General features: G+C 44.6%; 1 protein-coding gene across 4 annotated transcripts in view; it reads left to right on the top strand.

Moving 5' to 3' along the window:
* Positions 1–16,147, top strand: part of disc1 (DISC1 scaffold protein) — a 161,961-nt gene that overhangs the window by 92,595 nt on the left and 53,219 nt on the right. For all 4 annotated transcript variants that reach the window (XR_010463561.1, XM_065016618.1, XM_065016620.1 and 1 more), the window contains exon 8: positions 9,652–9,754. Coding sequence is in view for 3 of the 4 variants with exons in the window: in XM_065016618.1 (XP_064872690.1) it covers positions 9,652–9,754 (103 nt within the window). In the remaining variant the exon portion in view is untranslated. The remainder of the gene's footprint in view (positions 1–9,651; positions 9,755–16,147) is intronic.

Here is a 16,147-nt window from a genome sequence, read left to right as displayed (position 1 = left end):
ACAGCAAAGCACAGCAGAGCAGAGTAAAGCAGAGCAGAGTAAAGCAGAGTAAAGTAAAGCAGAGCAGGGTAAAGCAGAGCAGAGTAAAGCAGAGCAGCGTAAAGCAGAGCAGCGTAAAGCAGAGCAGGGTAAAGCAGAGCAGAGTAAAGCAGAGCAGAGTAAAGCAGAGCAGAGTAAAGCAGAGCAGAGTAAAGTAGAGTAAAGCACAGCAGAGCAAAGCACAACACAGCAAAGCAGAGCACAGCAGAGTAAAGCACAGCAGAGTAGAGTAGATTAAAGCAGAGTAGATTAAAGCAGAGTAGATTAAAGCAGAGCAGAGTACAGCAGAGCAGAGTACAGCAGAGCACGGTAAAGCAGAGCAGAGCAAAGCACAGCAAAGCAGAGCACAGCAGAGTAAAGCACAGCACAGTAGAGTAGATTAAAGCAGAGCAGAGTACAGCAGAGCAGAGTACAGCAGAGCAGAGTAAAGCAGAGCAGAGTACAGCACAGCAGAGTAAAGCACAGCACAGCAGAATAAAGCACAGCACAGCAGAGTAAAGCAGAGCACCGCAGAGCAAAGCAGAGCAGAGTAAAGCAGAGCAGAGTAAAGCAGAGCAGGGTAAAGCAGAGCAGAGTAAAGCAGAGCAGGGTAAAGCACAGCAGAGCAGGGTAAAGCAGAGCAGGGTAAAAACAGAGCAGGGTAAAGCACAGCAGAGCAGAGTAAAGCAGAGCAGAGTAAAGCAGAGCACAGCAGAGTAAAGCACAGCACAGCAGAGTAAAGCAGAGCAGAGTAAAGCAGAGCAGAGTAAAGCAGAGCAGAGTAAAGCAGAGCAGAGTAAAGCACAGCAGAGCAGAGTAAAGCAGAGCAGAGTAAAGCAGAGCAGAGTAAAGCAGAGTAAAGCAGAGCAGAGCAAAGCCTAGCAGGGTAAAGCACAGCAGAGCAAAGCAGAGCACAGCAGAGTAAAGTAAAGTAGAGTAAAGCAGAGCACAGCAGAGTAAAGCAGAGCACAGCAGAGTAAAGTAAAGCAGAGCAGAGTAAAGCAGAGCAGAGTAAAGCAGAGCAAAGCACAGCAGAGCAAAGCAGAGCACAGCAGAGTAAAGTAAAGCAGAGCAGAGTAAAGCAGAGCAGAGTAAAGTACAGTAAAGCACAGCACAGCAGAGCAAAGCACAGCACAGCAGAGTAGAGTAGATTAAAGCAGAGTACAGCAGAGCAGAGTACAGCAGAGCAGAGCACAGCAGAGCAGAGTACAGCACAGCACAGCAGAGTAAAGCACAGCACAGCAGAGTAAAGCACAGCAGGGTAGAGTAGATTAAAGCAGAGCACAGCAGAGTAAAGCAGAGCAGAGCAAAGCACAGCACAGCAGAGTAGAGCACAGCACAGCAGAGTAGAGCACAGCACAGCAGAGTAGAGCACAGCAGAGCAGAGTAAAGCACAGCAGGGTAGAGTAGATTAAAGCAGAGCAGAGCACAGCACAGCAGAGCACAGCAGAGTAGAGCACAGCAGAGTAAAGCACAGCAGAGCAGAGAGTAAAGCACAGCAGAGCAGAGTAGAGCACAGCAGAGCAAAGCACAGCAGAGCACAGAGTAAAGCACAGCAGAGCAGAGTAAAGCACAGCAGAGTAAAGCACAGCAGAGCATAGTAAAGCACAGCAGAGTAAAGCACAGCAGAGTAAAGCACAGCAGAGCAGAGTAAAGCACAGCAGAGTAAAGCACAGCAGAGTAAAGCACAGCAGAGCATAGTAAAGCACAGCAGAGTAAAGCACAGCAGAGCAGAGTAAAGCACAGCAGAGTAAAGCACAGCAGAGTAAAGCACAGCAGAGTAAAGCACAGCAGAGTAAAGCACAGCAGAGCATAGTAAAGCACAGCAGAGTAAAGCAGAGCACAGCAGAGTTTATTTACTTATTTTATTTATTAAAAAAAGGCCATGGTGGCAAAGTAAATACAATATAGCAAGTAAAACATTGGAATGGTAGAATTGCAGTGGAAGAATGTGCAAAGTAGAAATAAAAATAATGGGGTGCAAAGGAGCAAAATAAATAAAATAAATACAGTAGGGAAAGAGGTAGTTGTTTGGGCTAAATTATAGGTGGGCTATGTACAGGTCAAATCAAATCAAATTTTATTTGTCACATACACATGGTTAGCAGATGTTAATGCGAGTGTAGCGAAATGCTTGTGCTTCTAGTTCCGACAATGCAGTAATAACCAACAAGTAATCTAACTAACAATTCCAAAACTACTGTCTTATACACAGTGTAAAGGGATAAAGAATATGTACATAAAGATATGAGTGAGTGATGGTACAGAGCGGCATAGGCAAGATACAGTAGATGGTATTGAGTACAGTATATACATATGAGATGAGTATGTAAACAAAGTGGCATAGTTAAAGTGGCTAGTGATACATGTATTACATAAGGATGCAGTCGATGATATAGAGTACAGTATATACGTATACATATGAGATAAATAATGTAGGGTATGTAAACATTATATTAGGTAGCATTGTTTAAAGTGGCTAGTGATATATTTTACATCATTTCCCATCAATTCCCATTATTAAAGTGGCTGGAGTTGAGTCAGTGTGTTGGCAGCAGCCACTCAATGTTAGTGGTGGCTGTTTAACAGTCTGATGGCCTTGAGATAGAAGCTGTTTTTCAGTCTCTCGGTCCCAGCTTTGATGCACCTGTACTGACCTCGCCTTCTGGATGATAGCGGGGTGAACAGGCAGTGGCTCGGGTGGTTGTTGTCCTTGATGATCTTTTTGGCCTTCCTGTGACATCGGGTGGTGTAGGTGTCCTGGAGGGCAGGTAGTTTGCCCCCGGTGATGCGTTGTGCAGACCTCACTACCCTCTGGAGAGCCTTACGGTTGTGGGCGGAGCAGTTGCCGTACCAGGCGGTGATACAGCCCGACAGGATGCTCTCGATTGTGCATCTGTAGAAGTTTGTGAGTGCTTTTGGTGACGAGCCAAATTTCTTCAGCCTCCTGAGGTTGAAGAGGCGCTGCTGCGCCTTCTTCACGATGCTGTCTGTGTGGGTGGACCAATTCAGTTTGTCTGTGATGTGTACGCAGAGGAACTTACTACCCTCTCCACTACTGTTCCATCAATGTGGATAGGGGGGTGTTCCATCTGCTGTTTCCTGAAGTCTACAATCATCTCCTTAGTTTTGTTGACGTTGAGTGTGAGGTTATTTTCCTGACACCATACTCCGAGGGCCCTCACCTCCTCCCTGTGGGCCGTCTCGTCGTTGTTGGTAATCAAGCCTACCACTGTTGTGTCGTCCGCAAACTTGATGATTGAGTTGGAGGCGTGCGTGGCCACGCAGTCGTGGGTGAACAGGGAGTACAGGAGAGGGCTCAGAATGCACCCTTGTGGGGCCCCAGTGTTGAGGATCAGCGGGGTGGAAATGTTGTTGCCTACCCTCACCACCTGGGGGCGGCCCGTCAGGAAGTCCAGTACCCAGTTGCACAGGGCGGGCTCGAGCTTGATGATGAGCTTGGAGGGCACTATGGTGTTAAATGCCGAGCTGTAGTCGATGAACAGCATTCTCACATAGGTATTCCTCTTGTCCAGATGGGTTAGGGCAGTGTGCAGTGTGGTTGAGATTGCATCGTCTGTGGACCTATTTGGGCGGTAAGCAAATTGGAGTGGGTCTAGGGTGTCAGGTAGGGTGGAGGTGATATGGTCATTGACTAGTCTCTCAAAGCACTTCATGATGACGGAAGTGAGTGCTACGGGGCGGTAGTCGTTTAGCTCAGTTACCTTAGCTTTCTTGGGAACAGGAACAATGGTGGCCCTCTTGAAGCATGTGGGAACAACAGACTGGGATAGGGATTGATTGAATATGTCCGTAAACACACCAACCAGCTGGTCTGCGCATGCTCTGAGGGCGCGGCTGGGGATGCCGTCTGGGCCTGCAGCCTTGCGAGGGTTAACACGTTCAAATGTTTTACTCATGTCAGCTGCAGTGAAGGAGAGGCCGCATGTTTTAGTTGCAGGCCGTGTCAGTGGCACTGTATTGTCCTCAAAGCGGGCAAAAAAGTTATTTAGTCTGCCTGGGAGCAAGACATCCTGGTCCGTGACTGGGCAGGTTTTCTTTTTGTAATCCGTGATTGACTGTAGACCCTGCCACATACCTCTTGTGTCTGAGCCGTTGAATTGAGATTCTACTTTGTCTCTATACTGACGCTTAGCTTGTTTGATTGCCTTGCGGAGGGAATAGTTACACTGTTTGTATTCGGTCATGTTTCCGGTCACCTTGCCCTGATTAAAAGCAGTGGTTCGGGCTTTCAGTTTCACGCGAATGCTGCCATCAATCCACAGTTTCTGGTTTGGGAATGTTTTGATCGTTGCTATGGGAACGACAAAAAACCCGTTGGCTGCACCGATTTCCGATAGTGTCTCTCCAGTGAGCCATGTTTCCGTGAAGCAAAGAATGTTACAGTGTCTGATGTCCCTCTGGAATGCTACCCTTGCTCGGATTTCATCAACCTTGTTGTCAAGAGACTGGACATTGGCGAGAAGAATGCTAGGGAGTGGTGCACGATGTGCCCGTCTCCGGAGTCTGACCAGAAGACCGCTCCGTTTCCCTCTTTTACGAAGTCGTTTTTTTGGGTCGCCGTTGTCCTGGGTGGAAGGCAGAACACAGGATCCGCTTCGCGAAAGTGAGTGAGTTGACGCTGCTCTTATGTTCAGTAGTTCTTCTCGACTGTATGTAATGAAACCTAAGATGACCTGGGGTACTAATGTAAGAAATAACACGTAAAAAAACTAAAAACTGCATAGTTTCCTAAGGAAACGTGAAGCGAGGCGGCCATCTCTGTCATTGCCGGAAGATTGAAGCAGTAATCTGTGAGCTGCTCTGACAGTTGGTGCTTAAATCTAGTGAGGGAGATAAGTGTTTCCAGTTTCAGAGATTTTTGTAGTTCGTTCCAGTCATTGGCAGCAGAGAACTGGAAGGAGAGGCGGCCAAAGAAAGAAGTGGTTTTGGGGGTGACCAGAGAGATATACCTGCTGGAGCGCGTGCTACAGGTGGGTGATGCTATGGTGACCAGCGAGCTGAGATAAGGGGGGACTTTACCTAGCAGGGTCTTATAGATGACATGAAGCCAGTTGGTTTGGCGACGAGTGTGAAGCGAGGGCCAGCCAACGAGAGCGTACAGGTCGCAATGGTGGATAGTATATGGGGCTTTGGTGACTAAACGATTGCACTGTGATAGACTGCATCTAATTTGTTGAGTAGGGTATTGGAGGCTATTTTGTAAATGACATCGCCGAAGTCGAGGATTGGTAGGATGGTCATTTTTACAAGGGTATGTTTGGCAGCATGAGTGAAGGATGCTTTGTTGCGAAATAGGAAGCCAATTCTAGATTTAACTTTGGATTGGAGATGTTTTATGTGGGTCTGGAAGGAGAGTTTACAGTCTAACCAGACACCTAGGTATTTGTAGTTGTCCACGTATTCTAAGTCAGAGCCGTCCAGAGTAGTGATGTTGGACAGGCGGGCAGCTGCAGGCAGCGATCGGTTGAAGAGCATGCATTTAGTTTTACTTGTATTTAAGAGCAATTGGAGGCCACGGAAGGAGAGTTGTAATGTCATTGAAGCTTGCCTGGAGGGTTGTTAACACAGTGTCCAAAGAAGGGCAAGAAGTATACAGAATGGTGTGGTCTGCGTAGAGGTGGATCAGAGACTCACCAGCAGCAAGAGCGACATCATTGATGTATACAGAGAAGAGAGTCGGTCCAAGAATTTAACCCTGTGGCACCCCCATAGAGACTTCCAGAGGTACGGACAGCAGACCCTCCGATTTGACACACTGAACTCTTATCAGAGAAGTAGTTGGTGAACCAGGCGAGGCAATCATTTGAGAAACCAAGGCTGTCGAGTCTGCCGATGAGGATGTGGTGATTGACAGAGTCGAAAGCCTTGGCCAGATCAATGAATACGGCTGCACAGTAATGTTTCTTATCGATGGTGGTTAAGATATTGTTTAGGACCTTGAGCGTGGCTGAGGTGCACCCATGACCAGCTCTGAAACCAGATTGCATAGCAGAGAAGGTATGGTGAGATTCGAAATGGTCGGTAATCTGTTTGTTGACTTGGCTTTCGAAGTCCTTAGAAAGGCAAGGTAGGATAGATATAGGTCTGTAGCAGTTTGGGTCAAGAGTGTTCCCCCCTTTGAAGAGGGGGATGACCACAGCTGCTTTCCAATCTTTGGGAATCTCAGACGACACAAAAGAGAGGTTGAACAGGCTAGTAATAGGGGTGGTAACAATTTCGGCAGATAATTTTAGAAAGAAAGGGTCCAGATTGTCTAGCCCGGCTGATTTGTAGGGGTCCAGATTGTGCAGCTCTTTCAGAACATCAGCTGACTGGATTTGGGAGAAGGAGAAATGGGGAAGGCTTGGGCGAGTTGCTGTGGGGGGTGTAGTGCTGTTGACCGGGGTAGGAGTAGCCAGGTGGAAAGCATGGCCAGCCGTAGAAAAATGCTTATTGAAATTCTCAATTATAGTGGATTTATCAGTGGTGACAGTGTTTCCTACCTTCAGTGCAGTGGGCAGCTGGGAGGAGGTGTTCTTATTCTCCATGGACTTTACAGTGTCCCAGAACTTTTTTGAGTTAGTGTTGCAGGAAGCACATTTCTGCTTGAAAAAGCTAGCCTTGGCTTTTCTAACTGCCTAAGTATAATGGTTTCTAGCTTCCCTGAACAGCTGCATTTCACGGGGGCTGTTCGATGCTAATGCAGAACGCCATAGGATGTTTTTGTGTTGGTTAAGGGCAGTCAGGTCTGGGGAGAACCAAGGGCTATATCTGTTCCTGGTTCTAAATTTCTTGAATGGGGCATGCTTATTAAAGGTGGTTAGGAAGGCATTTAAAAAAAATAGAGTAAAGCAGAGCAGAGTAAAGCAGAGCAGAGTAAAGCAGAGCAGAGTAAAGCAGAGCAGAGGAGGGAGAACAGTTACACAGAAACAGGAAGTGAAGTGCGTGTTGGAAATGTATCTTCTGCATTCAAAGTTAATCATCTCTAATGATCACAGAACACATTCTTCATATCCATTCCTGAATACTATCACAAGAAAATGAAAGGGGATTGTAAATCTGTTCTTAGTGTCCAAAGCAACAAGGCTGGTTTTAAAAGATTGTTCTCAATCACTACTCCTTCCTCCTCTGTGTAAAGTCTGTATAGTGAGCTCTCTATAACGTGTATAAAACATTAAAAAACATGTCCTGACTCTCTGAGGTCATTAAAGATCCTATGGCACTTATCGAAAGAGTAGGGGTGTTAACCCTGGTGTCCTGGCTAAATTCCCAATCTGGCCCTCAAACCATCACGGTCACCTAATAATCCCCAGTTTACAATTGACTCATTCATACCCCCTCCTCTCCCCTGTAACTATTCCCCAGGTTGTTGCTGTAAATGAGAATGTGTTCTCAGTCAACTTACCTGGTAAAATAATGGATAAATAAAAAAGAAAGAACCTGTTATTTCCAGGACAGACTGACCAGGTGAATCCAGGTGAAAGCTATGATCCCTTATTGATGTCACTTGTTAAATCCACTTCAGTCAGTGTAGGTGAAGGGGAGGTGACATGTAGGTGAAGGGGAGGAGACATGTAGGTGAAGGGGAGGAGACATGTAGGTGAAGGGGAGGAGACATGTAGGTGAAGGGGAGGAGACATGTAGGTGAAGGGGAGGAGACATGTAGGTGAAGGGGAGGAGGCATGTAGGTGAAGGGGAGGAGGCATGTAGGTGAAGGGGAGGAGACATGTAGGTGAAGGGGAGGAGACATGTAGGTGAAGGGGAGGAGACTGGTTAAAGAATCATTTTTAAGCCTATTAAAAACAATTGAGACATGGATTGTGTATGTTCAGAGGGTGAATGGGCAAGACAAAATATTTACATGCCTTTGAATGGGGTATTGAAGTAGGTGCCAGGCTCACCGGTTTGTGTCAAGAACTACAAAGCTGCTGGATTTTCCACACAACAGTTTCCCGTGTGTATCAAGAATGGTCCACTACCCAAAAGACAAAAGACATCCAGCCAACTTGATTAGGTCTCACGTTGCAAAATTAGAAATGGTGTTTTTTACATTGGTTAAAAGCAGAGACACAGAGCTTCAAATGGTATATCATACACTGTATTTAAGGAACAATGGGAAAGTCATTCTGCTTTGAAAGTTGATCAACTTGAGAAAATTTGAGAAAATGGCATTGTATGTTTTGGTACACCTACTGGAGAGCTCTTCTTTGTTCAGCACCTTTCATCTTAAGCTTTAGCCCCACCCATCTCATTCAGGGTTGATCCGAGACTTCTGTACTAACAACAGTCAAGCACCCAAACTACCTGGCTAACGTTGGCTAGCTTGCTAGCTAATTCCAGACACAAATGAGAGAACAACTCACTGACCTTTTTACCTGGCAGAGCTGGTTAGGCTGTTTTCATGTTATCCAGAGAGTTGGTGACTGAAACTGTGCTGCTGGCAACAATTTATGTTTACTGACATCCGCCATGTTGAGTGTTAGTAAACGTGTCAGATAAGATCAACCACGTAACGTTACCTAGCAAGCCAGCCAGCTAACGTTACCTAGCAAGCCAGCCAGCTAACGTTACCTAGCAAGCCAGCCAGCTAACGTTACCTAGCAAGCCAGCCAGCTAACGTTACCTAGCAAGCCAGCCAGCTAACGTTACCTAGCAAGCCAGCCAGCTAACGTTACCTAGCAAGCCAGCCAGCTAATGTTACCTAGCAAGCCAGCCAGCTAACGTTACCTAGCAAGCCAGCCAGCTAACGTTACCTAGCAAGCCAGCCAGCTAACGTTACCTAGCTAGCTAACAGTACACTTTGACTTGACATAAAAACGACTTTGTCAAAATTAGAAACAGATCATGTCTGAAAATGTAGCTCGCTAGATTATCTTACCCGTGTACATTATTCATGGTTGGATGCCATGGTTGCCCTTAGTTGAAGATGTAATCCGGAGACAGTTGTTTTCTCCATCTCTTTAGCTCTAATTCTCCATCTCTTTAGCTATCAGACTCTAATTCCACTGATTTCAAAACTCGGTCCTCCAGAAAGTGGAGAGCAACACTTATGCAGTTCTACTAAGTGATATTTTTTTTTTAAAGCCGCGTTAGACAGGTTTACCTGTATGTAAACATACTGACCAGATCAAATAGACAGAAGCATGTTATATGGCAGACCAATCCCATCTCTCGGCATGTCCAGCCCACTCATTATCTCAGCCAATCATGGCTAGCGAGAAGGTTGCTGACTTTTTTTGTAGCTTGTAATATAACAATTGTATTCGTATTTACAGATGGCATACAAGTTTGTAATTAAGGCACATGAAAGCTCACATGTTCCAGTAGGCATTTCTGCCAAAAAATTACTTTTGATAAAAAAATAAAGTTTACATTCAAACTTCCTGTGAAGTAGTGACGTGTGATATGCTCCTAAATTCCTGAAACGAGTCACCTTTGTGGGAAGCATTGGAGTCAACATTCCTGTAGAATGCTTTTGAACACCTTGTAGAGCGTATGCTCTGGCAAATTGAGGCTGTTCTGAGGTTAAAAAGAGGTGCAACTCAATATTAGGAAGGTTTTATATACTGTACTATAATGATTAGTGTGTCATCTAACCCTCCCTCTCTTCTTTCCTTCATCCTTCTCTAGGTAGTGATGAGTCAGAGGTTGGGAGGAAGTCTGAGAAGGAAAGTCAGTGAGACAGAGACTCAACTCCTGGCTCTCCACGAAGCCAAGCTAGCCGCCATCTCAGGTACCTGGCTATACAGATATCATGCACCTCTACCTCTACATATATCATACACCTCTACCTCTACATATATCATACACCTCTACCTCTACATATATCATACACCTCTACATATATCATACACCTCTACATATATCATACACCTCTACATATATCATACACCTCTACAGATATCATACACATCTACAGATATCATACACCTCTACAGATATCATACACCTCTACATATATATCATACACCTCTACATATATCATACACCTCTACAGATATCATACACCTCTACAGATATCATACACCTCTACATATATATCATACACCTCTACATATATCAAAAACCTCTACGTATATCATACAACTCTACCTCTACATATATCATACACCTCTGCAGATATCATACACATATATCATACACCTCTACATATATCATAGACCTCTACCTCTACATATATCATACACCTCTACATATATCATACACATATATCATACCAGATATATCATACACCTCTAAATATATCATGCACCTCTACATATATCATTCACCTCTACATATATCATGCACCATGCACTTCTACATATATCATGCACCTCTACATATATCATGCACCATGCACCTCTACATATATCATGCACCTCTACATATATCATTCACCTCTACATATATCATTCACCTCTACATATATCATTCACCTCTACATATATCATTCACCTCTACATATATCATGCACCATTCACCTCTACATGTCATACACCTCTACATATATCATTCACCTATACATATATCATTCACATCTACATATATCATGCACCATTCACCTCTACATGTCATACACCTCTACATATATCATGCACCATTCACCTCTACATATACCATTCACCTCTACATATATCACACACCTCTACATATATCACGCACCTCTACATATATCACGCACCTCTACATATATCACGCACCTCTACATATATCATACACCTCTGCAGATATCATTCATCTCTACATATATCATACACATATCATACACCTCTACCTCTACATATATCATGCACCTCTACATATATCATGCACCTCTACATATATCATGCACCTCTACATATATCATGCACCTCTACATGTATCATTCACCTCTACATGTATCATTCACCTCTACGTATATCATACACAGATATCATACTACATTTATCATACACCTCTACATATATCAAAAACCTCTACATATATCATACACCTCTGCAGATATCATTCATCTCTACATATATCATACACATATCATACACCTCTACCTCTACATATATCATGCACCTCTACATATATCATGCACCTCTACATATATCATGCACCTCTACATATATCATGCACCATGCACTTCTACATATATCATGCACCTCTACATATATCATTCACCTCTACATATATCATTCACCTCTACATATATCATTCACCTCTACATATATCATTCACCTCTACATATATCATGCACCATGCACTTCTACATATATCATGCACCTCTACATATATCATTCACCTCTACATATATCATTCACCTCTACATATATCATTCACCTCTACATATATCATGCACCATGCACCTCTACATATATCATGCACCTCTACATATATCATGCGCCATTCACCTCTACATATATCATGCACCATTCACCTCTACATATATCATGCACCATTCACCTCTACATATATCATACACCTCTACATATATCATGCACCATTCACCTCTACATGTATCATTCACCTCTACATGTATCATTCACCTCTACATATATCATGCACCTCTACATGTATCATGCACCTCTACATATATCATGCACCTCTACATATATCATGCACCTCTACATATATCATGCACCATTCACCTCTACATATATCATGCACCATTCACCTCTACATATATCATGCACCATTCACCTCTACATATATCATACACCTCTACATATATCATGCACCATTCACCTCTACATATATCATACACCTCTACATATATCATGCACCTCTACATATATCAAACACCTCTACATATATCATGCACCATTCACCTCTACATATATCATTCACCTCTACATATATCATGCACCACTACATATATCATGCACCATTCACCTCCACATATATCATACACCTCTACATATATCATACACCTCTACATATATCATACACCTCTACATATATCATACACCTCTACATATATCATGCATCATACGCCTCTACATATATCATACACCTCTACATACAGTGCCTTGCGAAAGTATTCGGCCCCCTTGAACTTTGCGACCTTTTGCCACATTTCAGGCTTCAAACATAAAGATATAAAACTGTATTTTTTTTGTGAAGAATCAACAACAAGTGGGACACAATCATGAAGTGGAACGACATTTATTGGATATTTCAAACTTTTTTAACAAATCAAAACTGAAAAATTGGGCGTGCAAAATTATTCAGCCCCCTTAAGTTAATACTTTGTAGCGCCAGCTTTTGCTGCGATTACAGCTGTAAGTCGCTTGGGGTATGTCTCTATCAGTTTTGCACATCGAGAGACTGACATTTTTTCCCATTCCTCCTTGCAAAACAGCTCGAGCTCAGTGAGGTTGGATGGAGAGCATTTGTGAACAGCAGTTTTCAGTTCTTTCCACAGATTCTCGATTGGATTCAGGTCTGGACTTTGACTTGGCCATTCTAACACCTGGATATGTTTATTTTTGAACTATTCCATTGTAGATTTTGCTTTATGTTTTGGATCATTGTCTTGTTGGAAGACAAATCTCCGTCCCAGTCTCAGGTCTTTTGTAGACTCCATCAGGTTTTCTTCCAGAATGGTCCTGTATTTGGCTCCATCCATCTTCCCATCAATTTTAACCATCTTCCCTGTCCCTGCTGAAGAAAAGCAGGCCCAAACCATGATGCTGCCACCACCATGTTTGACAGTGGGGATGGTGTGTGCAGGGTGATGCGCTGTGTTGCTTTTACGCCAAACATAACGTTTTGCATTGTTGCCAAAAAGTTCAATTTTGGTTTCATCTGACCAGAGCACCTTCTTCCACATGTTTGGTGTGTCTCCCAGGTGGCTTGTGGCAAACTTTAAACAACACTTTTTATGGATATCTTTAAGAAATGGCTTTCTTCTTGCCACTCTTCCATAAAGGCCAAATTTGTGCAATATACGACTGATTGTTGTCCTATGGACAGAGTCTCCCACCTCAGCTGTAGATCTCTGCAGTTCATCCAGAGTGATCATGGGCCTCTTGGCTGCATCTCTGATCAGTCTTCTCCTTGTATGAGCTGAAAGTTTAGAGGGACGGCCAGGTCTTGGTAGATTTGCAGTGGTCTGATACTCCTTCCATTTCAATATTATCGCTTGCACAGTGCTCCTTGGGATGTTTAAAGCTTGGGAAATCTTTTTGTATCCAAATCCGGCTTTAAACTTCTTCACAACAGTATCTCGGACCTGCCTGGTGTGTTCCTTGTTCTTCATGATGCTCTCTGCGCTTTTAACGGACCTCTGAGACTATCACAGTGCAGCTGCATTTATACGGAGACTTGATTACACACAGGTGGATTGTATTTATCATCATTAGTCATTTAGGTCAACATTGGATCATTCAGAGATCCTCACTGAACTTCTGGAGAGAGTTTGCTGCACTGAAAGTAAAGGGGCTGAATAATTTTGCACGCCCAATTTTTCAGTTTTTGATTTGTTAAAAAAGTTTGAAATATCCAATAAATGTCGTTCCACTTCATGATTGTGTCCCACTTGTTGTTGATTCTTCACAAAAAAATACAGTTTTATATCTTTATGTTTGAAGCCTGAAATGTGGCAAAAGGTCGCAAAGTTCAAGGGGGCCGAATACTTTCGCAAGGCACTGTATCATACACCTCTACATATATCATTCACCTCTACATATACCATTCACCTCTACATATATCATGCACCATGCACCTCTACATATATCATACACCTCTACATATATCACGCACCATTCATCTCTACATATATCATATACCTCTACATATGTCATTCACCTCTACATATATCATTCACCTCTACATATATCATGCACCATTCACCTCTACACATATCATACACCTCTACATATATCATTCACCTCTACATATATCATGCACCATGCACCTCTACATATATCATACACCTCTACATATATCACGCACCATTCACCTCTACACATATCATTCACCTCTACAAATATCATTCTCCTCTACACATACCATTCACCTCTACATATATCATTCACATCTACATATATCATGCACCATGCACCTCTACATATACCATTCAGCTCTACATATATCATTCACCTCTACATCTATATATACTATTTTCTACATTGTATAATAATAGAGAGGACATCAACACTATGAAATGACACATGGAATCATTTAATAACCTACATTTAACATTTACATTTAAGTCATTTAGCAGACGCTCTTATCCAAAGCGACTTACAAATTGGTGCATTCACCTTATGACATCCAGTGGAACAGTAGTGCATCTAAATCTTTTAAGGGGGTGAGAGGGATTACTTTATCCTATCCTAGGTATTCCTTAAAGAGGTGGGGTTTCAGGTGTCTCCGGAAGGTGGTGATTGACTCCGCTGTCCTGGCGTCGTGAGGGAGTTTGTTCCACCATTGGGGGGCCAGAGCAGCGAACAGTTTTGACTGGGCTGAGCGGGAACTGTACTTCCTCAGTGATAGGGAGGCGAGCAGGCCAGAGGTGGATGAACGCAGTGCCCTTGTTTGGGTGTAGGGCCTGATCAGAGCCTGGAGGTACTGAGGTGCCGTTCCCCTCACAGCTCCGTAGGCAAGCACCATGGTCTTGTAGCGGATGCGAGCTTCAACTGGAAGCCAGTGGAGAGAGCGGAGGAGCGGGGTGACGTGAGAGAACTTGAGTTGTAGGGGTTTAATGGCACAGGCAGGGAGCCCAGCCAACAGCGAGTTGCAGTAATCCAGACGGGAGATGACAAGTGCCTGGATTAGGACCTGCGCCGCTTCCTGTGTGAGGCAGGGTCGTACTCTGCGGATGTTGTAGAGCATGAACCTACAGGAACGGGCCACCGCCTTGATGTTAGTTGAGAACGACAGGGTGTTGTCCAGGATCACGCCAAGGTTCTTAGCGCTCTGGGAGGAGGACACAATGGAGTTGTCAACCGTGATGGCGAGATCATGGAACGGGCAGTCCTTCCCCGGGAGGAAGAGCAGCTCCGTCTTGCCGAGGTTCAGCTTGAGGTGGTGATCCGTCATCCACACTGATATGTCTGCCAGACATGCAGAGATGCGATTCGCCACCTGGTCATCAGAAGGGGAAAGGAGAAGATTAATTGTGTGTCGTCTGCATAGCAATGATAGGAGAGACCATGTGAGGTTATGACAGAGCCAAGTGACTTGGTGTATAGCGAGAATAGGAGAGGGCCTAGAACAGAGCCCTGGGGGACACCAGTGGTGAGAGCACGTGGTGTGGAGACGGATTCTCGCCACGCCACCTGGTAGGAGCGACCTGTCAGGTAGGACGCAATCCAAGCGTGGGCCGCGCCGGAGATGCCCAACTCGGAGAGGGTGGAGAGGAGGATCTGATGGTTCACAGTATCGAAGGCAGCCGATAGGTCTAGAAGGATGAGAGCAGAGGAGAGAGAGTTAGCTTTAGCAGTGCGGAGCGCCTCCGTGATACAGAGAAGAGCAGTCTCAGTTGAATGACTAGTCTTGAAACCTGACTGATTTGGATCAAGAAGGTCATTCTGAGAGAGATAGCGGGAGAGCTGGCCAAGGACGGCACGTTCAAGAGTTTTGGAGAGAAAAGAAAGAAGGGATACTGGTCTGTAGTTGTTGACATCGGAGGGATCGAGTGTAGGTTTTTTCAGAAGGGGTGCAACTCTCGCTCTCTTGAAGACGGAAGGGACGTAGCCAGCGGTCAGGGATGAGTTGATGAGCGAGGTGAGGTAAGGGAGAAGGTCTCCGGAAATGGTCTGGAGAAGAGAGGAGGGGATAGGGTCAAGCGGGCAGGTTGTTGGGCGGCCGGCCGTCACAAGACGCGAGATTTCATCTGGAGAGAGAGGGGAGAAAGAGGTCAGAGCACAGGGTAGGGCAGTGTGAGCAGAACCAGCGGTGTCGTTTGACTTAGCAAACGAGGATCGGATGTCGTCGACCTTCTTTTCAAAATGGTTGACGAAGTCATCTGCAGAGAGGGAGGAGGGGGGAGGGGGAGGAGGATTCAGGAGGGAGGAGAAGGTTGCAAAGAGCTTCCTAGGGTTAGAGGCAGATGCTTGGAATTTAGAGTGGTAGAAAGTGGCTTTAGCAGCAGAGAGAGAAGAGGAAAATGTAGAGAGGAGGGAGTGAAAGGATGTCAGGTCCGCAGGGAGGCGAGTTTTCCTCCATTTCC

This window comes from Oncorhynchus nerka, unplaced genomic scaffold (genome assembly GCF_034236695.1).
Source record: "Oncorhynchus nerka isolate Pitt River unplaced genomic scaffold, Oner_Uvic_2.0 unplaced_scaffold_946, whole genome shotgun sequence".
In the NCBI taxonomy this organism is placed as follows: domain Eukaryota; kingdom Metazoa; phylum Chordata; class Actinopteri; order Salmoniformes; family Salmonidae; genus Oncorhynchus; species Oncorhynchus nerka.
Note: the sequence above shows the minus strand (reverse complement) of the source record. Positions and strands in the feature narration are given on the sequence as shown.